General features: G+C 54.2%; 1 protein-coding gene across 1 annotated transcript in view; it reads left to right on the top strand.

Moving 5' to 3' along the window:
* LOC140398196 (proprotein convertase subtilisin/kexin type 7-like) overlaps positions 1-21820 on the top strand; it is a 261903-nt gene that overhangs the window by 231897 nt on the left and 8186 nt on the right. Inside the window, 3 exon segments of the mRNA XM_072486557.1 lie at positions 4538-4632; positions 11852-11948; positions 13673-13790. Coding sequence (XP_072342658.1) covers positions 4538-4632; positions 11852-11948; positions 13673-13790 — 310 coding nt within the window.

The raw sequence follows: 21820 nt of genomic DNA, 5'->3' as shown, positions 1-21820 counted from the left end.
TCCCACTTTTATTACCTGCCATAGGCATGCATATTGGAAGGATTTGCAGGTTGATAATCAATCTGTTTAACAAAATGAATGAAACATGTTCGCCGCCATAGTCCCCGGGGGACCATGGGCTTTGAGAGAGAGCTGACTGGTGCTGGTTTAACCTGGGATCGCTACTGCACAGAAAGAGACTATTTAGACGAGTGTGTCTGTGCTGGTGGTTTTCCCTCTGTTCTCCTGCTTACTCCCCTTTTGATTGGGTAATCAGGTCAACTTTGCTCCTTAACTCGGAACATAACAGACGTTAATTATGTTTGCATTGCAAAAAACTGCGGAATCATTAATTACAGTATGGATTGGTTTACATCTTTGCTGAAAATAATGAGAGCTGACATCTGCACCCTTCATCGGGGTGAACGCAATGGTAATGGGAGTACCATGCAGAAAGAATGCGGTTCAGTGGGATTATACAGTGTCCTCAATAAAGTATGGAATGTGTTGGGATTTCTCCATGGGCACAGATATCGGCACGCCCTCCACATCAAACTATCAGCCTCTTAAAGCTGTCATCAACCTGCAAAAGAGCAAAAGCATTCGGACCCTCAGCGCTGTTTGCCACAAGACCCCAAGTGAGACCAACAGCCTGCTGACTCCACACATCATAGGCTGTAAGACCTCCGTTTTATCTTTCCCAGATGCCTCCAGCAGCCTACTCCCGGCAGACAGCTGTTACACAATGATCTGCAATTCTTGCACTCAGCACTAAATCTCTTCAACCACCACTTGACTCTCTATTTGTCTCCCCCTCTGTCTCACACAGACTGCAATTTTATCAATAATCATCAATTTGCAGAGTGATGTTGCCCAACTGTTAAATAATTGTTGGACCGTCAGAAAACTTACTTTATTGGAATAAATTTAGTCTCGTATGTCACACAAGAAAAATGTTGCAAAGTATTGAATGATATTTTAAAAGTGAATAAAAAGAAGTTTGTGTTAATTGCCCTTTGGAAGAAACACATCATGGCACAGAATGGCCCTAATGGTGATTAGAAAACAATTAGGGTGGCACGGTGGCACAGTGGTTAGCACTGCTGCCTCACAGCACCAAGGTCCCGGGTTCAATTCCGGCCTCGGGTGACTGCCTGTGTGGAATTTGTGCGTTCTCCTCATTTCCTCACCCATGCTGCCGTCGGGGAATCTGTGGCAAGGGTTAAATTCGGCAGCGCCGGACGTTCCTGCCGTCGGGAAGGACTGGAGATATCCGCCTTGTGTGTGTGTTTTTTTTTTTTAAGGTAGTGGGCGGGATTCTCCACTCCTGGAACGGCCCCGATCCCGACCGATTCAAGGCCCGATAATGGGCTAGGAGCAGGGCCGCGTCATTTACACGCGCTAGGCCTTGTCGCCGCGTAAAGCCGGCGCCGCATACATGACGCGGCTGACGCCGCAAAACTGGCGTCACCCGCGCATGCGCGGGTTGGCTGGCGCCAATCCGCGCATGCGTGCTTGCCGTCCTCTCCGAGTCCGCCCCACAAGAAGATGGCGGACGGATCTTGCGGAGCCGCGGAAGGAAGGAGGTCCTCCTTCAGAGAGGACAGCCCGACGATTGGTGGGCACCGATCGCGGGCCACCCCACATTTGAGGTAGCCCCGGTGCAGGATCCCCCCCCCCCCCCCCCCCCCCGAGCCCCAGCAGGCCGCCCCCCCTGCGTTCCTGCGCTGTTCCCGACGGCAGCGACCAGGTGTGGACGGCGCCGGGGGGAACCCGCCGTTTTGGCCTGGCCGCTCGGCCCATCCGGACCTGAGAATAGCGGGGGTGCCGGAGAATCGCCATTTTGGGTGTCTCGGGCGATTCTCCGGCCCGCGGAACTCGCCGCTTGGGAGGGTCGCGGGAGGGCGTCGGACCGGAAATTTTGGCAGCCCAGGCGATTCTCCCAACCGGCATGGGAGTGGAGAATCGCGCCCAGTATGTGAGATTTTTTTAGTTTGCTAAATAGAGGCGTAGGGCTGAATTCTCCGGCCCCCAGCCGCGTGTTTCTCGCCGGCACGTTCAGCGGACTCTCCTCCCGCCTCTTGTCACTGGGATTTCCCATTGAAGCCGCTCCACGCTGTCGGGAAACCCGCGGGCTGGAGTGCGCTGCCGGCGGGGACAGAGAATCCCAACGGCCGGAGAATTCCGGCCATGAAGTGCAAAAACAGGGAAATTGTGTTCAACAACACTAACTTGCATTTATGCGCCACCAGTAGCATCCCAGAACGCTTCACGCGAAGTGTAATCAGACCAGAAGAAACCTTTAGAATTCGCTGTTAAAGCCTCCGAATTGTGTCTGGAATTGGACCAGACACTTCACAAAGGCTGTCAATGCCCCGGGGTGGGCGTGGAGAAAATTGATCACAATAGCGCCCATGGTGAGGGCCATCATGGGATTGTTCTGCTTTGAGTAGACACGGCCGAGTGCTTTTAATAGAGATGCTCAAATATTGAGGGGTTTTGAAAAAGTAAAGCAGGAACTTTCACTGTCAAGAGGTCGGGGACACAGGTTTAAATAATTGGTAAAGGGGCCAGAGGGGAGATGAGGAAAAACATTTTGTTTCCCAGAGCAAGTACTTTGCTAAGTGAGAATATGATTATGTTCTGCTTGATCGCGCACCGTGGGCAAGTGGCCTGCTCCCTTGGGCCAAGCATGAGGACTGGCCTCTCGACTGAGATGCCAGGGAATAACATTCCCAATAAACTGCAGTCCAACAGGAATTGCCCCCCCTGGAGATGGTGAAGAAATCATTGGGGGAAGGGCAGACTGCCTTCAGTTCTGAGAACGGAATGATGGTCGCCCACTGGACAGCACGGTAGCACAGTGGGTAGCACTGTGGCTTCACAGTGCCAGGGTCCCAGGTTCGATTCCCGGCTTGGGTCACTGTCTGTGCCGAGTCTGCACGTTCTCCCCGTGTCTGCGTGGGTTTCCTCCGGGTGCTCCGGTTTCCTCCCACAGTCCAAAGACGTGCAGGTTAGGTGGATTGGCCACGCTAAGTTGCCCTTAGTATCCAAAAAGGATAGGAGGGGTTATTGGGTTGCGGGGAGAGGGTGGAAGTGACGGCTTAAGTGGGATCGATGCAGACTCGATGGGCCGAATGGCCTCCTTCTGCACTGTATGTTCTATGGTTAAATTACCAGTCAGCAAAGCATAGCTGAATAAATAAATTGGAAGACAATTTGAGAATAAAAATGATGGTTAAAATGCAACAAATATAAGTGAATTTCAAGTTTACCCATAAAATTTACAAAACCCACAAAGAATGTCTCGATACTGAGTCATGTCTGATAGTTCTCCCTTTACAGCAGCCTAGTTATCTCACAAAGAACAATTTTAAAATAAAAATCTCCCCGCCCCCACCACCGGATCCAGTTTATATTGTTCCCCTTTGACTTCTGTACGCACATTTTAATAAGTTAACTTCGGGCTTTTCCAACCTTAACCCTGCAGTCTGTTATAAATATTTCCTCCTTTTAAAAAAATTATTACTGCGCTATGAAGGACGCGGTGCCTAATGTTACTGTGTGTAACGTGACATCTAGGCACAAATATTCCATCTAACAGGAATGAATTTGAAAGCCAGAAGATTATTCTTGCCACGGAACACTTAGTATTGTGGTTTCCACTCCAGGATGGTTATTTAATACTGGCTGTCACCCAGTCTGAAACACTTTAAGATGCCCTATTCAAAGGAATATGTTTTGAAGTCAAACCAGGAGGACTATTTGGATGTGTGCTCCTGTGTGTATGCTCCAAAGGAGATTGAATGCTTTTGCAGGATAGAACTGTTGACTTTGAATGTTGACTGTCATCAGCTCTCTTTTTCCCTTAATTTCCTCTTGTGCGTCTGAACGTGTACTTAAACACACACAGTGCAGTACTGCATATTGTAAAATGGGGCTTGAGATGTTGACAGGCAGGATGTGAATATGTGTCATTCATTTCCCCCATGAGTCCCCATAGGGCTGTTACTTTGGAATGAGATGTAAAGCGAGACATGGTACTTCCCAAGAGGATTTTGAAGGTGAATTGGAGGAACCTGGACAACTCTCGATATTGAACAGAGCAAGACTTGCTGCCCACTCGTCCGTAGTCATGTCTCTAAGAAGGGAAGACCTTGGTTTAAAATGAGGACAGGGAATAGAACTGGGAGAATATATCGAACCATATGCTATGACCTGCCGAGTGTTTTCTGGGCTAACTCTGGACCCTGTTCAAAAAGCTTGAAATGTAAGCCGATATAAAATTACCCGTTTGCCTTGTAATGCACACCTAGACCGTCCCACCAAGCAGGTAATGGCAACCTCGGAACACTTTGCAATCCGGCATCCCCAAGCCCTGAATGGAAACTGCCCTGCATTGGTAATTCACAGATAACCTCCATGTAATTCCAATTAACATGTAACCCTGCTACAGGCAGATATATATACCACTGGCCGCAAAGGATAAGTCATTAAAGGAGCATGTTAGAAGATGGTCGCTGGCTAACTATACAATCCGATGTCTTCCTCTGTACAGGGATGCCTCTGGCTTCACCGACTGGATGTACTCTACTGTGCGATGCTGGGGCGAGAGGGCAGAAGGCATCTACAAGCTGGTCATTCATGATTTAGGTAAGCAGGCACCAGGAAACTTAATTACCAAATACGGATTTGGTGGGAAGCCCCATCCAATGTCTGGATGGCACTTCCGGCACTTACCAAATCATAGAATTTACAGTGCAGAAGGAGGCCATTCGGCCCACAGAGTCTGCACCGACTCTTGGAAAGAGCACCCTACCCAAGGTCAACACCTCCACCCTATCCCCATAACCCAGTAACCCCACCCAACACTAAGGGCAATTTTGGACACTAAGGGTAATTTATCATGGCCAATCCACCTAACCTGTACATCTTTGGACTGTGGGAGGAAACCGGAGCACCCGGAGGAAACCCACGCACACACAGGGAGGATGTGCAGACTCCGCACAGACAGTGACCCAAGCCGGAATCGAACCTGGGACCCTGGAGCTGTGAAGCAATTGTGCTAACCACAATGCTACCGTGCTGCCCGTGCTAACAATATCTCTCGGATTGATTGGCTTGCGAACCCACTAATGGGCCTAACGCATAGAACAGTTGAGGCTAACGGCTGAGATGCAAATAAAGGCGAGCTCAGGGAGGACATGCAGGAGAAAGGAATAGGAATACGATGTTATCTTAATCGAGGCTGCGATGAAGTGAAGTGGGAGAAGGATCATGTGGAGTATAAATACTGGCATAGATCTGTTGGGCCGAATGGCCTGTTTCTGTGCTGCAACCTTCCATGTGATTCAATGTACTAGGTGTTATATTACTCTTTGGTAATATATTGTTACTCTTTGCTTTGTAATCCAGAATGATCTGATGGTGTGATTATAAAGAAACCACCAATCTCTAATTTAAAGCAAAACAGATTTATTGAATAATGAATTGGTTAATATTGAGTTCACACACTTTACAGAACTATAACTAGTAATCAAATAATCTATATTAAAGTATTAAATAGTTTAAACTACACGTGCTAACTCTGCTGTGATCTATCTCTCTAACACCCTGCTGTCTAGTCACTCCTGGTTGGAAATGACCCAAGATCCTTTGAGTTCTCACATAGTGGAATCTAGTGTGGCCCTCCAGTGGTTGTGGTACACTAAGATGTAATCATTAACCCTTTACATGTCTCTACATATACATATCACTACAGTAGGTAAGCCTGCTTCAAGCAGGTATGTATACCAATGGCAGATCCTACCTGGGGCACCCAGCATCAAGCCACTTGCTTCCAAAAGAGGATGGAAGGATTTGACCAGGAAAAGACTGGAACCTGGCAGAACGAAACTCTCCTGGCCAGATTATGCTAAGCCCAAATAGTTTGCAATTTCTACACTCGTGACTCATAATAGTGTACAGCCCCACAGCACTGGAAGCTGTACTGTACTGTGTGAAGCTAGACAGTGAGTAACATCAGGCTATTTACTCGTAGACCGTAGAGCCTGACCATGTCTACCCCATTTGGGCACACGCCTGCACCTTCCAGCAATGGTAAATGGGAAGTGCTCAGATGGGACCCGGCTTCCGGCACTAGGTTCTTTGAAGCCAATGGCAGCTAATCCAGAACAGAATGGAAACCACATCTCGGATCCTCCTGTCCTAACACAAGTGGACAGCCCATGTACTCGGTGAGCCACACCAGGATTGTTTTATTTTGATCTTTATTAATGACATTAGACATCCCTGGGTTAATCGATGAAAAGTGTAGATTAAAATACATGGTTATTTTTGCTTTGAGTAATGACTATGGAAGAGTCCAGTACATCGTAGCACTCCACAGACCAATGTGCCCATCTCTCTAACCCCTTGTACAGTGCAAGCTCAGAGAGCACCGTTCCCTCTCTGCCCCTGTTTCGACTGTGGTACATTTATCTCTTGCTCATTACACCATCCAACTCCTGACTGAGCTCAGAAATCTCTCCCGCCCGGCTCCTTTCCAATTTTCATTTCCACTGGGGAAATTTGACGCACTGGAATGGTCCTATTCTGGAGGCAACGACTGAAATAATTGGCCACTGTTCAGGATTTTATTTTCTTTGGTTTGTTATCTGGCACTGACTGTATTTCCACGTCCTGCCCTGCTCCTGAACCATGCCCTCTTGCATCCCACTTTGCGAAAGTTCAGTTTTGGCATTCCCTCTTTTACTGATGAGCTTTCATCAGCAGGAAAGTCGGTTCCCAGCTCATAGGCGACACGGCACTTCATTAATTAACCAGATTTGTGTTCCCTTCTTCTATATGCTCATTTCTCTCTCTCTCTCTCTATCTCTCTCTATTTTAGAAAGAATTTGCATTTGTATGCTATCCTGACATGCCCTGAGGATAACACAAAGCACTCTGAAAGTAGCGAAAGACTTTGAAGTGTTGCTAAGCAGGCAAGAATGGCAGTAAATTTGCATGTTGCAAGGTCCCGCAGACAGGAAAAGAGATTAATGACCAGTTCATATCTTTTTAAGCGGTATTCCAGGGAAAAATGTTGATCTGGACATTGGGAGGACTCCCTGTTCTTCTTTGAATGTTTTACGACTACCTGAACTGGCAGAGGAATACATCCAGTTTGATGTATTCTCCGAAAGACCGCACCTCTGGCAAAGCAGCCCGCCCGCAGTGAGAGATTGGCCTGGGTGGGTTTTCCAGAGTGGGGCTCAAACTCACAACCTTGTGGCTCCGGCGAGTGTGATACCAGCTGAGCCAAAGTGGCTCTAACTCCTGTCTACCGAGTAGAAAACACAGGCAAGAACCAGTCACAAACTTGATTTATTTTTTCATTCCCAAGTTCATCTAAATTACACACCACTCAGGTTATCATTATTAGCCAACTATGTTCTTTATTCGATTTTGAAAGCTTCAAAGGATTTATTATCATTGACCTGAACACATTTAAAAAAAAAATTCTGCATTTGTCAGTCTGGATCTTGTCCTTTGTTGCAAATGGCTTTAGAAAATAAGCAATTGTAAGAGTTTCATTCTGTACCCTTATAAGTCAATAGAAAATCTCCCGAAAGGAGATTTGTGTTTCCCTTTTTAATCCTTTGTTGCAACATCTCCCTATTCCATTCCAAGCAGCTCTTTAATTTGAAGATTCCCCCATTCAGCCGCTGCGGTGACGGAATAGGAACAGGAGGGCCTTTCAGCCCCTCTAGGGGAGGTGGGAGCGTAGTGGTGCTAACGACCCAGAGACCCAGGCAAAGACTGTGGGGACAGAAGGTTCAAACCCCACCACTGCAGCTGATGCAATTTGAATTCAGATGGTCTGGAATTAGAAAGCTAGTCCCACTCATGATGACCCTGAAACCTTTGTTGAATGTCGTAAAACCCATCCGGTTCATTAATGTCCTTTAGGGAAGGAAATCTGCCATCCTTACCTGGTCTGCCCACTTGACTCTCGGTTGCCCTCTCAAATCGACCCTGAGGGTGATTAGGGATGGGCAACAAATGCTGGCCTCGCCAGTGACACCCGCCTCGCCAGTGACACCCGCCTCGCCAGTGACACCCGCCTCGCCACTGACACCCGCCTCGCCACTGGCACCCGCCTCGCCACTGGCACCCGCCTCGCCGCTGACACCCGCCTCGCCGCTGACGCCCGCCTCGCCAGTGACGCCCGCCTCGCAAGTGACGCCCGCCTCGCCAGTGACGCCCGCCTCGCCAGTGACGCCCGCCTCGCCAGTGACGCCCGTCTCGCCAGTGGCGCCCGCCTCGCCAGTGGCGCCCGCCTCGCCAGTGGCGCCCGCCTCGCCAGTGGCGCCCGCCTCGCCAGTGGCCGCCCGCCTCGCCAGTGACGCCCGCCTCGCCAGTGACGCCCGCCTCGCCAGTGACGCCCGCCTCGCCAGTGACGCCCGCCTCGCCACTGACGCCGGCCTCGCCACTGGCGCCGGCCTCGCCACTGGCGCCCGCCTCGCCACTGGCGCCCGCCTCGCCACTGACGCCCGCCTCGCCACTGACGCCGGCCTCGCCCAGTGACGCCGGCCTCGCCAGTGACGCCGGCCTCGCCACTGGCGCCGGCCTCGCCAGTGACGCCGGCCTCGCCAGTGGCGCCCGCCTCGCCAGTGGCGCCCGCCTCGCCAGTGGCGCCCGCCTCGCCAGTGGCGCCCCGCCTCGCCAGTGGCGCCCCGCCTCGCCAGTGGCGCCCGCCTCGCCAGTGGCGCCCGCCTCGCCAGTGACGCCCGCCTCGCCAGTGACCGCCCCGCCTCGCCAGTGACGCCCCGCCTCGCCAGTGACGCCCGCCTCGCCAGTGACGCCCGCCCTCGCCACTGACGCCGGCCTCGCCACTGGCGCCGGCCTCGCCACTGGCGCCGGCCTCGCCACTGGCGCCGGCCTCGCCACTGGCGCCCCCGCCTCGCCACTGACGCCCGCCTCGCCACTGGCGCCCGCCTCGCCAGTGACGCCGGCCTCCCCAGTGACGCCGCCTCGCCAGTGACGCCGGCCTCGCCAGTGACGCCGGCCTCGCCACTGGCGCCGGCCTCGCCACTGGCGCCCGCCTCGCCACTGGCGCCCGCCTCGCCACTGTGCGCCCGCCTCGCCACTGGCGCCCGCCTCGCCACTGGCGCCCGCCTCGCCACTGGCGCCCGCCTCGCCACTGGCGCCCCGCCTCGCCACTGGCGCCCGCCTCGCCACTGGCGCCCGCCTCGCCACTGGCGCCCGCCTCGCCACTGGCGCCCGCCTCGCCACTGGCGCCCGCCTCGCCACTGGCGCCCGCCTCGCCACTGGCGCCCGCCTCGCCACTGGCGCCCGCCTCGCCAGTGACGCCGGCCTCGCCAGTGACGCCGGCCTCGCCACTGGCGCCGGCCTCGCCACTGGCGCCGGCCTCGCCACTGGCACCGGCCTCGCCACTGGCGCCCGCCTCGCCACTGGCGCCCGCCTCGCCACTGGCGCCCGCCTCGCCACTGGCGCCCCGCCTCGCCCGTGACGCCCGCCTCGCCAGTGGCGCCCGCCTCGCCACTGGCGCCCGCCTCGCCACTGGCGCCCGCTCGCCACTGGCGCCGCCTCGCCACTGGCGCCCGCCTCGCCACTGGCGCCCGCCTCGCCACTGGCGCCCGCCTCGCCACTGGCGCCCGCCTCGCCACTGGCGCCCGCCTCGCCAGTGACGCCCGCCTCGCCAGTGACGCCCGCCTCGCAGTGACGCCCGCCTCGTCACTGGCGCCCGCCTCGTCACTGGCGCCCGCCTCGCCAGTGACGCCCGCCTCGCCACTGACGCCCGCCTCGCCACTGACGCCCGCCTCGCCAGTGACGCCCGCCTCGCCACTGGCGCCCGCCTCGCCACTGGCGCCCGCCCTCGCCACTGGCACCCGCCTCGCCACTTTTCTTTAAAGCCCCTCAAACCTTTTTGCCCCTTTCCGTCAGTTCACGGCTGCCTCTATTCTATCTGCATCCACCCACCTCATCTCCACATCCTTAACAAACCATGGCTAGCAAAATGAAGTCTATCAATCAAATATCTGATGCTTTTGGTTAGGCTTGTAGGGGTTGGTTAGTTCACCTGACTAGATGGCGAGGGTGCGGTGTAAAACAATGCCAACAGGGCGGGTTCAGGGTGGCACAGTGGTTAGCACTGCTGCCTCAGAGCGCCAGGGACCCGGGTTCAATTCCGGACTCGGGTGACTGTCTGTGCGGAGTCTGCACGCTCTCCCGTGTGTGCGTGGGTTTCCTCCGGGCGCTCCAGTTTCCTCCCACAGTCCAAAGACGTGCAGGTTAGGTGGATTGGCCAAAAATAATTATTATTTTAAATGTGCACTAAATTTATATTTAAAAAAGATGGATTGGCCACGATAAATAGCCCCTTAGTGGCCAGGGATGTGCAGATTGGGTTACGGGGATAGGGCGGGTGGATGGGGGGAGTGGAGATGGGTAGGGTGTTCTTTCGAAGGATCGCATGCAGACCTCCTGCACTGGAGGGATTCCACAAACATCTATGAAATCCCCGGGCTGGGGGAGGAAGCTCTTTGGGCTTGCCTCCTCACCCTGTGTGATCGTAATATCACGTCATGAACCATGATGAGCAACCCTGGGGCAGCGAGGACCCTACGTGGTGAGGGTCGAGCTGACAAGAATGAGCAATGGTGCCATGGCCCATTTGAGGACACGACTGGTTGCTGCTTCTCACTGGCAGCCTATTGAGGCCAAGCACTTACTACATGTGGGCTGGTTTAGCACAGTGGGCTAAGACCTGTAATGCAGAACAAGGCCAGCAGCGCGGGTTCAATTCCCGTACTGGCCTCCCGAACAGGTGCCGGAATGTGGCGGACTAGGGGCTTTTCACAGTAACTTCATTGAAGCCTATTTGTGACAAGCTATTATTATTATTATGTGATCAACAAGAGCAAACTTATGTCCCTCGCCATTTGATTGCCGAGTCCAAGGAATTGCTTCTTTTTCAAAGACAAAAAGACTCCCTGATTTTCCTGGCATCCCCCTCATAATGCTTTCGGCTCCAGGCTCTCAAACGGTTTTCTCTCTGGCAGTCCACCGTCAAGTACCTGGTCTAAGTGGCCATTCCTCAAGTATGAGCGCAGATGGCGGGTGTTGGCAGACTGATCCACTGTAGTAGACCTCGTCCAATTGTTTTCCCTGACCTCATTTGACATCGTAAGCAGTGCAAACTCTCGCAGTAGGGCTGTTGGTTAGCGATCGGGAGCATGAATCTTGACTTATGCTGATCCTACACTGCCCTTCCCCCGCCCGAAAGAGAAAAAAAACAACCTGCATTTATATAGCACCCTTAGTAAAACATCCAAAGGCATTTCACTGGAGAGCTATCAGAGTAAACATGGGCACTGCACCACCTAAGGACATTTTAGGATGTATGACACAATGCTTGGTCAAAGAGGTATTGTTTAAGGGACAACTTTAAGTAGGAAAGAGAGGCGGAGAAATTTATGCAGGGAATTCCAGAGTTTATTGCCTTAAAAGATGAAGGCACAACTACCATTGGAGGGAAACTGAAGATGCAACAGAGACCAGGGTTGGAGGAATGCAGTGTTCTCTGAGGTTGAGGGTACTGAGGCTAATTGTCGTGCCCCTGTCAACAGCCAGACCGAGATGATAAACTCATCAGAGACTATTGATCAAAACTGACTATGAAATTTTCTTTTGTTGGGTGCCTTTATTAAAATCATTAACCTTACAGCTCAGTGTACCTGATTAATGCCTCGATCTGCAATGGCTGAAATGTGTCCCGCGGTTCTGATTTGTTATTGAAATGTGCAGACTGAGCAAAGTGGCTGCCTTTGTTTCTCCTGATTCTCATTACCTTCCTCTCTCTACTCAGGCGGGAAGCCTCAGCGGAAGAACGGTTCCCTCAAACAATGGCAGCTCACACTATACGGCTCGTCCTGGTCGTTTGATGATGTCAGGCAACGACAGAGGTAAAGCCTTTTGTTCGCGTGGTTTTCATTTTCGTCCCCAAGATCCTCACGTGCCCACACTCCCCCGGCCCACACAGTCCGTCCCCCCCGGCCCACACACTTCCTCCCCCCCCGGCCCACACAGCCCCCCCCGCCACCCGGCCCACACAGTCTCCTCCCCCCCCCCCCCCCCCCCCCCCCCGGCCCACACAGTGTGTGTCCCCCCCCCCCCTCCCGGCCCACACAGCCCCCCCCCCCTCGGCCCACACAGTCCCCCCCCAGCCCACACAGTTCCCCCCCCCCCTCCCGGCGCCCACAGTCCCCCCCCCCCAGCCCACACAGTCATCACCCCCCCCCCCCGGCCCACACACCCGCCACCCCCCCCGACCCACACGGTCGGCGTCCCCGGCACACACGGTCTCCCCCCCCCCCCCCCCCCGCCCACACAGTCGTCTCCCCCCCCCCCAGCCCACACAGTCCCCCCCCCCCCCCCCTCCCGGCGCCCACAGTCCCCCCCCCCCCCCCCCCCCAGCCCACACAGTCATCACCCCCCCCCCCCCCCCCCCGGCCCACACGGTCGTCGTCCCCGGCCCACACGGTTCCCCCCCCCCCCCGGCCCACACGGTTTCCCCCCCCCCCTGGCCCACACAGTCGTCGTGTCCCCCCCCCCCCCCCCCCCCCATGGCCCACACGCCCCGCCCCCCCCCCGGCCCACACAGTCCCCCTCCCCCGGCCCACACAGTCGCCCACACAGTCACCCCCCCCGGCCCACACAGTCCCGTCCCCCCACGGCCCACACAGCCCCCCCCCCCGGCCCACACAGTACCACCCCCCCCCCCCCGGCCCACACGGTTCCCCCCCCCCCTGGCCCACACAGTCGTCGTGTCCCCACCCCCCCCCCATGGCCCACACGCCCCGCCCCCCCCCCCCCCCCCCCGGCCCACACAGTCCCCCTCCCCCGGCCCACACAGTCGCCCACACAGTCACCCCCCCGGCCCACACAGTCCCGTCCCCCCACGGCCCACACAGCCCCCCCCCCGGCCCACACAGTACCACCCCCCCCCCCGGCCCACACAGTCCCCCCCGGCCCACAAATTCCCCCCCCAGGCCCACAGTCCCCCAGCCCCCATAGGCCCACAGTCCCCAGCCAAGATGGTTGGAGGCAGGGGAAGGGACAGGATTAAGAGCTTGCTGCTCCCTCAGTTGTATTCTTGAGCCGGGCAGCTGCAGAAAAAACCCTGAGTTCTTTTAAACCAAATCTTTGACTGTGCTCGTGGTCTCCTTCTCAAAGATACAACCGAGATTAACCGGTTGTGTGGGTCGGTGCGGGTAGAGTCCACTCCCGACCATAATGAGACGAGAACGTGCAAAACAGGTGAGAAAAGGTGCTCATCCAGCCGCACCTTGAATACCTGGGGAGAGTTTTGTGGGAGAATTAACATTGCTGTTGATTTACCTTCATCGCAACACTGCAAGAACAAGACACAGCACCAACCTCTCAAGTCCGTTAGCGATAGGCAATCGACGCTGCCCTCTCCAGCGATGCCCATATCTTGTGAACGCATAAATTATTTTTAAAACTCGTCTGTTCTCTGACGGCCTGAGGAAGGTGAAACCCCATCTTGCCGCCGCTTAGGGAGCTCATTTTCCTGGGATACATCCTGAGACACATCACTGTTCATCCTGAGAGATGCGGTATTTGAGTGGATTGTTGCATCTAACTGTGTTACTTTGATTTTGCAAAGGGCTGTGGAAGAAGCTATGAGTGGCCAATTCCTGAATGACAGTTTTTCATTGCCATGTCCGCCTGGATTAGAGATCTCCGATCAGGAATGGAATTACATTACGCCAAATACACTGAAGGTAACAGTTATTATAGCACAGATTCAATTTGGCATCTATAACTGCTTGAATGAATGGATAATATGGATGTGCGTCATTCCAAGTGTCACCAGAGTTGTTATTGCAACATGACTTGGGCAGCGCGGTGGCGCAGTGGTTAGCACTGCTGCCTCACGGCGCCGAGGGACCCAGATTCGATCCCAACCCCGGGTCACTGTCTGTGTGGAGTTTGCACATTCTCCCCGTGTCTGTGTGGGTCTCACCCCCACAACCCAAAGATATGCCGGGTAGGCGAATTGGCCTTTTTAAAAAATGTATTTTATTCCAAACATGTATCAAAGCAGGTTACAGCCAATAAACACCCCGGGAAACATACTTCCCAACTATCAACTCTAAAGTCTGCCCCACAACCCAAAGATGTGCAGGGTAGGTGGATTGGCCACGCTAAATTGCCCCTTAATTGGAAAAAAAAATGAATTGGGTACTCTAAATTTATGAATAAAAGTTATTGCAAAATGCCAGACTTTAGGAGGCTACTCACTAATAAATCTGTTATCAATGTTGTGCTGTTGGTGGAATTGTATCTCTTAATTTTTCTCCACATGGGCAGCAACCTCTTTCCTCCTCCCTGCATCTCCACTTACTTTGGAGTCAGATTTCACACACAACATGGTCCCAGGTGAGTTACACCAGCCAGAGTGCTGGGTTGCTACTGATGGTTCTGTTGAGTTAATGGTCTTCAGATTGGATTTTGAAGCCAAGTATCACTTGAATCATGCACTACACTCTGGGCTGGTTTTTCGTGGAACGATCAGCCACAGGAACCGAGCAGTCATTTCTGTTGCTGGGACATCCATTATCTAGAAGGTTATTCATGAAGGCCTGGCTTTCTCAACCTTGCCCCTCGCCTGAGGTGTGGTGAGCCTCAGGTTAAATCGCCACCAGTCAGCTCTTCCCCCCTCAAAGGGGAAAGCAGCGTATGAAAATCCAGGGCTGTGGCGACTTTACCTATCTCGAAGCGAAGAGAATCCGTGTAATCGTGGTTAGATGCTGACCCTTGATCTTTCAGAATGACCCCGGTTTGTCTGTCGCCGGCATTTGCTATTCATGGGCTGTGGAAATAGAATCCCTAACAGTGCAGAAGGAGGTCATTTGGCCCATCGAGTTTGCACCGGCCCTCTGAAAGAGCACCCTAACCCAGGCCCAATCCCCTTTCCTATCCCTGTAATCCCACCGAGGGACGATTTAACCTATCCAATCCACCTAACTTGCACTAGAGGAAACCGGAGCACCTGGAGGAAACCCATGCAGACACGATGAGGCACGATCAATTTGACGAAAGATGAAAATTGAATCCAAACTGAGGCTTTATTCCTATCAGATGTGTGGCCTTCCACAGCAGCTGGCGAAATGGCTGTGAGCAGGAGGTCACGCATATTTATACCCCGTCTCCTGGGCGGAGCCAGCTGACAGGGGCCACACAAAGCAAAACAAATGTCCTTTGATGTCCGGTGGACCGGTCAGAGGTTCAGCCGGTCCGGGGCCTTGATTGACCTTTGGGAGTGACGAAGTGGTGACGGCGATGTTGGTGCTGATTGCTGACCTGGTCGAAGGTGACTCCGGGAGAGTGCCGAAATCCTCTTCATCGACGGGTGTGGGCAGGGGGAGAACGGACGGTCCTGGGGGGGGGTGTGGTGTTGTGAGCGACGGGGGAGGGGAGGGTGGCGACGGGGGCGGTGTGGGGGTGGAACCTGCTGGTGCCAGGTCCCTGAGGGAGACGGTATCCTGGCGGCCGTCGGGGAATGCCACGTAGGCGTACTGGAGGTTTGCGTGGAGCAAGTGTACCCTCTCCACTAACGGGTCCGCCTTGTGGAGTCGGACATGTTTACGGAGAAGCACGGTTCCTGGAGCTGTGAGCCAAGTCGGGAGCGACACCCCGGATGTGGATTTCCTGGGGAAGGCAAAAAGACGTTCATGCGGTGCATTGTTTTTGGCAGTGCAGAGTAATGAGCGAATGGAATGTAGTGCATCAGGGAGGACCTTTTGCCAGCGGGAGGCCGGGAGGTTTCTGGACCGTAGGGCCAGCTGGACTGTCCCTCCATACCGTCCCATTCTCCCTTTCTACCTGTCCGTTTCCCCGGGGGTTATATCTTGTCATTCTGCAGGAGGCGATACCCCTGCTGAGCAGGAACTGACGTAGCTCATCACTCATGAATGAGGATCCCTGTCACTGTGGATGTAGGAGGGGAAACCGAACAGAGCGAAGATTGACTTTAATGACGGTGGCAGACGTCATGTCGGGGCATGGGATGGCGAAGGGGAACCGGGAGTATTCGTCGATCACACTGAGGAAATATGTGTGACGATCGGTGGAGGGGAGGGAGGCCTTCACCAGGCGTGCGCGGTCCGGCCGGTCGAAGTGCAGCTTGCACTCCGCACAGACTTGACATTCCCTGGTAATTGTCCTTACTTCCTCGACGGAGCAGGGCAAATTTTGTGCCTTAATGAAGTGGTACAACCGTGTGACTCCTGGGTGACAAAGGCTGTCGTGCAGGGTCCGGAGTCTGTCTACCTGTGCGCTGGGATAGGGCGTCTGGGGGCTCGTTGAGTTTGCCAGGGCGATACATAATCTCGTAATTATAGGTGGAGAGCTCGATTCTCCACCGCAAGATTTTATCATTTTTGATTTTGCCCCACTGTGTGATGCTGAACATAAAGGCTACCGACCGTTGGTGAATCTCCTGCCGGCCAGGTAATGCCTCCACTGCCGCACAGCTTCAACGATAGCTTGGGCCTCCTTTTCGACGGATGAGTGCCGAATTTCAGAGGCATGAAGGGTGCGGGAAAAGAATGCCACGGGCCTGCCTGCCTGGTTGAGGGTGGCGGCAAGGGCGACGTCTGATGCGTCACTTTCTACTTGGAAGGGCAGTGTCTCATCTACAGCGTGCATTGTGGCTTTGGCAATATCAGCTCTGATCCGGGCGAAGGCCTGTTGGGCCTCGGCCGTCAGGGGAAAGTGGGTGGACTGTATGAGTGGGCGGGCCTTGTCCGCATAGTTTGGGACCCACTGCGCGTAATATGAAAAGAACCCCAGGCAGCGTTTGAGGGCCTTGGGACAGTGGGGGAGGGGGAGCTCCATGAGGGGGAGCTCCATGAGGGGGAGCTCCATGAGGGGGAGCTCCATGAGGGGGCGCATGCGGTCGGGATGGGGCCCCAGAACTCCGTTCTGGACCACATAGCCGAGGATGGCTAAGCGGTTTGTGCTGAACACGCACTTCTCCTTGTTGTAAGTGAGGTTTAGGAGAGTAGCGGTGTGGAGAAATTTAGCAAGGTTGGCATCGTGGTCCTGCTGATCATGGCCGCAGATGGTGACATTGTCGAGGTACGGAAACATGGCCCGCAAACCGTACCGGTCGACCATTCGGTCCATCTCCCTTTGGAAGACCGAGACCCCGTTTGTGACGCCGAAGGGGACCCTAAGGGAGTAGTATAGGCGGCCGTCAGCCGCGAAGGCGGTGTATGGACGGTCCGATTTACAGATGGGGAGCTGGTGGTAGGCGGATTTCACGTCTACCGTTGAGAAGACCCGGTACTGTGCAATCTGGTTAACCATGTCAGATATGCGTGGGAGGGGGTACGCCTCGAGCTGCGTGTACCGGTTGATGGTCTGGCTGTAGTCCACGACCATTCGGTGCTTCTCCCCAGTTTTAACTACTACCACTTGGGCTCTCCAGGGGCAGTTGCTGGCCTCGATGATGCCTTCCCAAAGCAGCCGCTGGACTTCGGACCTGATGAAGGTCTTGCCCTGGGTGCTGTACCGTCTGCTCCTGGTGGCGATGGGTTTACAATCTGGAGTTAGATTGGCAAAGAGGGAAGGTGGGTCGACCTTTAGGGTCACGAGGCCGCACACAGTAAGGGGTGGTAAGGGTCCGCCGAATTTCAGGGTTAGGCTCTGGAGGTACACTGGAAATCCAGGCTGAGGATCAGTGCAGCGCAGAGGTTAGGGAGAACGTAGAGGCGGAAGCCGTGGAATTCTACACCCTGGAACGTGAGCATGACCGTACAGTACCCCTGGATCGCTACGCAATGGGATCCGGAGGCCAGGAAGATTTTTTGATTGGTGGGGTGTATCGTGAGGGAGCAGCGCCTTACCGTATGCGGGTGTATGAAGCTTTCGGTGCTCCCGGAGTCCAGCAGGCAAGAGGTTACGTGGCCGTCAACTTTCACGCTGGTGGATGCGTTGGGTCAGGTTATGCGGGCGAGACTGGTCGAGTGACATGGAGGCGAGCCTTGGTTGGTCGTCGGGTAATGGGGCGGCCGTTGAGTTCAGGTCTTGGAACGCTGGTGGTGCCCATGTGCAATGGGGTAGACAAGATGGCGGCACCCGAAGATCTTGCGGGTTACAAAATGGCGGCTCCCATGGAACGCACGTTGCGGGGGTGGGACAAGATGGCAGCACCCATGAAACGCACGTGTCGCGCGGAGGGGAAGATGGCGGCGCCCACTGGCCACACGTGGTCTGAGGGGGGGGGATGGCGGCGCCCATTTTCCGTGACAATGGGGGCGATTGTGGCTACTGAGCGGGCCTGGCACACCGCGGCGAAATGGCCCTTCTTCCCGCAGGCTTTACAAAGGGCAGGGCGGGCCGGGCATCGTTGGCGGGGGTGTTTTTGCTGGCCGCAAAAATAGCATCGTGGCCCCCCCCGGGGTTTGCTGGCTGGCGTGTAGCGCAGGCGTATTGGGTGGGCAGCGCCCCCGCTGTGGCGGCTGTCTGTGGGGTCCACTAAGCGTAGGAAGGATGGGCTGCGCGGTTGGGAGCGTAGGACTGGACGTTGCGCAGGGCGACCGCCATGGAGAGCGCTAGCATTTTAGTCTCTGCGAGGTCGCGCGTGGCCCCTTCTAGGAACCGCTGGCGTATGATATCTGACCCAATTCCAGTCACAAAGGCGTCCTGCATAAGGAGGTCTGAGTGTTCCGTGGCTGTAACGTCCTGGCAGTCACAGTCCCGGACTAGTGGGATTAGGGCCCTTCAGAAGTCTTCTATGGACTCACCAGGTAGTTGAGAGTGAGTGGCGAGCGTGTGCCTGGCGAAGAGCGTGTTTGTCTTCTGCTCGTAGTTGTCCTTGGGTCGAGTCATGGCTTCGGCGTAGTTTGGCGCATCCTGGATTAATGGGAAGACTTTGGAGCTCAGCCTGGAATATAAGATCTGAATCTTCTGAGCCTCCGGAACAGGGGTTGGTGCCGCGTTGATATGCGCTTCGAAGCAAGCTAGCCAGTGCTGGATGTCCTTTCTGGCGTCGCTTGAGTGCGGATCCAGCTGCAGGCGATCCGGTTTAATACGGAGGTCCATCCTTAGAAACTGATAGCAATAAATTGAGGCACGATTAATTTGACTAAAGACGAAAGTTGAATCCAAACTGAGGCTTATTGGAAGGAATAAGAGGAAGACAGAGTACTGGGCTGATGGTAAGATTCTTTGGCAGTGTGGATGAGCAGAGAGATCTCGGTGTCCATGTACATAGATCCCTGAAAGTTGCCACCCAGGTTGAGAGGGTTGTTAAGAAGGCTATAAAAGGTTATAAAAGCTAAGGTGTGTTAGCTTTTATTGGCAGAGGGATTGAGTTTCGGAGCCATGAGGTCATGTTGCAGCTGTACAAAACTCTGGTGCGGATGCATTTGGAGTATTGCGTGCAATTCTGGTCGCCGCATTATAGGAAGAATGTGGAAGCATTGGAAAGGGTGCAGAGGAGATGTACCAGAATGTTGCCTGGTGTGGAGGGAAGATCTTATGAGGAAAGGCTAAGGGACTTGAGGTTGTTTTCGCTAGAGAGAAGAAGGTTAAGAGGTGACTTAATTGAGGCATACAAGATGATCAGAGGATTGGATAGGGTGGACAGTGAGAGCCTTTTTCCTCGGATGGTGATGTCTAGCATGAGGGGACATAGCTTTAAATTGAGGGGAGATAGATATAGGACAGATGTCAGAGGTAGGTTCTTTACTCAGAGAGTAGTAAGGGCGTGGAATGCCCTGCCTGCAACAGTAGTGGACTTGCCAACACTAAGGGCATTCAAATGGTCATTGGATAGACACATGGACGATAAGGGAATAGTGTAGATGGGCTTTAGAGTGGTTTCACAGGTCTGCGCAACATCGAGGGCCAAAGGGCCTGTACTGCGCTGTAATGTTCTATGTTCTATGAGGCTTTATTGCTATCAGATGTGTGGCCTCCCACAGCAGCTGGCAAAATGGCTGCGAGCAGGAGGACACGCACATTTATACCCCGCCTCCTGGGCAGAGCCAGCAGGCAGGGGCCACAGGCGAACCTGTAGTGCAGGTTCTACCGTACATCCTCTAATATCGGTACAACACTGGTTTACCACACACGGGAAGAATGTGCAAACTCCACGCAGACAGTCGCCCGAGGTCGGAATTGAACCCGGGTCCCTGGCGCTGTGAAGCAGCAGTGCCAATCACTGTGCCACCCTGCCGCCCCATGCCAAATACCTTCTACTTAAGCTTTTTAACAGCATAGACATTGCTGTGGTACGTGATGCCGACACAGTTGGCCAGTTACTGATGTGTTTGCCGGCTGCAGGAGCCTCATCGTAACCGAGTAGGTGAGTGCTGCCTGCACTTGTGTAGTTTTCTTGAACAATCTCCCAGTCATTCTTGCTGAGTACGGCAGATTTGTGATGGCATGGGAAAGGAATTAGGAGGAATAGACGAACGTACAAATCGGGAGAAGGGGTTGGCCCCCCCCCCCCCCCCCCCCCCCCCCCCCCAACATTCAGTAAGATCATGGCTGTTAGAACCATAGAAAAGTTACAGCACTGAAAAAGGCCATCCAATCGACCGTGCCTGCACTAGCTGAACAAAAACCAGCCTCCCATTCTAATCCCACCTCCCAGCACCCGGTACGTGGCCTTGCAGGTTACAGCTCTTCAGATCCACATATCTCTTAAATGGCTTGAGGGCTTCTGCCTCAAACCCCAGCAGCGAATTCCAGACACCCACCATCCTCTGGGTGAAAAAGTATTTCCTAGTATCCCCTCTAATCCTTCTACCAATCTCCTTTATTTCTGTCCCTGGTAGAAGGGATGTGATTGTAACCTCAGCTCCACCTTCCTACTTGCCCATCGAGAATCCATGCACCTCGTTCTTCAAAATATTCAAAGGCTCGGCTTCCACCGCCTTTTGAGGAAGTGAGTTCCAGAGACACTCGACCCTCTTGAGAGGGATTGTCTTAAATGGGTGACCCGCTTGTTGCTGGAGTTGCCACGTTGGAGAGGGAGGCACTGGAAGGGGAGGTAGATCCTGAGAGATAGAATGTGATGTCCCGGCAGAGCTGCGACCTGCATTTCTGTGGTGCCTTTTACGTAAAAAGGTGTCCAAAGAGAATTCACAAAGGTGTAATCAAAACTAGATGTTTAGCTAAAGGGGATATTGAGAAGTAACGAAGACCATTGTCGAAGAGGTGGGTTTTAAGAAGGGTCTTGAAGAACCTTGTGCTGAAGAGGAGGAGAAACATGGGGAAAGAAATCCAGAGGGTCAGCCTTTTCAGGGTAAAGATGCAGCTGCCGGTAAATAACCTGGGGAGGGGAGTGGTGGTGTGTGTGTTTGAGGGGGGGGGGTGATGGGGCCCAGATGGCACTGCCAGGCTGGTTAGGGCACTGCCAGGGTGCAATGAAGTTACTGTGAAAATCCCCTCGTCGCCACACTCCGCTGCCTGTTTGGGTACACGGGGAGAATTCAGAATGTCCAATTCACCCAACAAGCACGTCTTTCGGGACTTGTGCGAGGAAACCAGAGCGCCCAGGTGAACGTGCAGACTCCTTTCTCCTCACCTCAGTCCTAAAAGGTTTACCCCTTATCCTCAAACTATGACCCCTAGTTCTGGACTCTCCCACCATCAGGAACGTTCTTTCTGAATCTACCCTGTCTAATCCTGTTGGAATTTTATAAGTTTCTATGAGATTCCCGCTCACTTCTAAACTCCAATGAATATATATATAATCCTAACCAATTTAGTCTCTCCTCGTATGACGGTCCCT

The sequence above is a fragment of the Scyliorhinus torazame genome, chromosome 21 (assembly GCF_047496885.1).
Source record: "Scyliorhinus torazame isolate Kashiwa2021f chromosome 21, sScyTor2.1, whole genome shotgun sequence".
Classification (NCBI taxonomy): Eukaryota; Metazoa; Chordata; class Chondrichthyes; order Carcharhiniformes; family Scyliorhinidae; genus Scyliorhinus; species Scyliorhinus torazame.
This window is presented reverse-complemented; position numbering and strand designations above follow the sequence as displayed.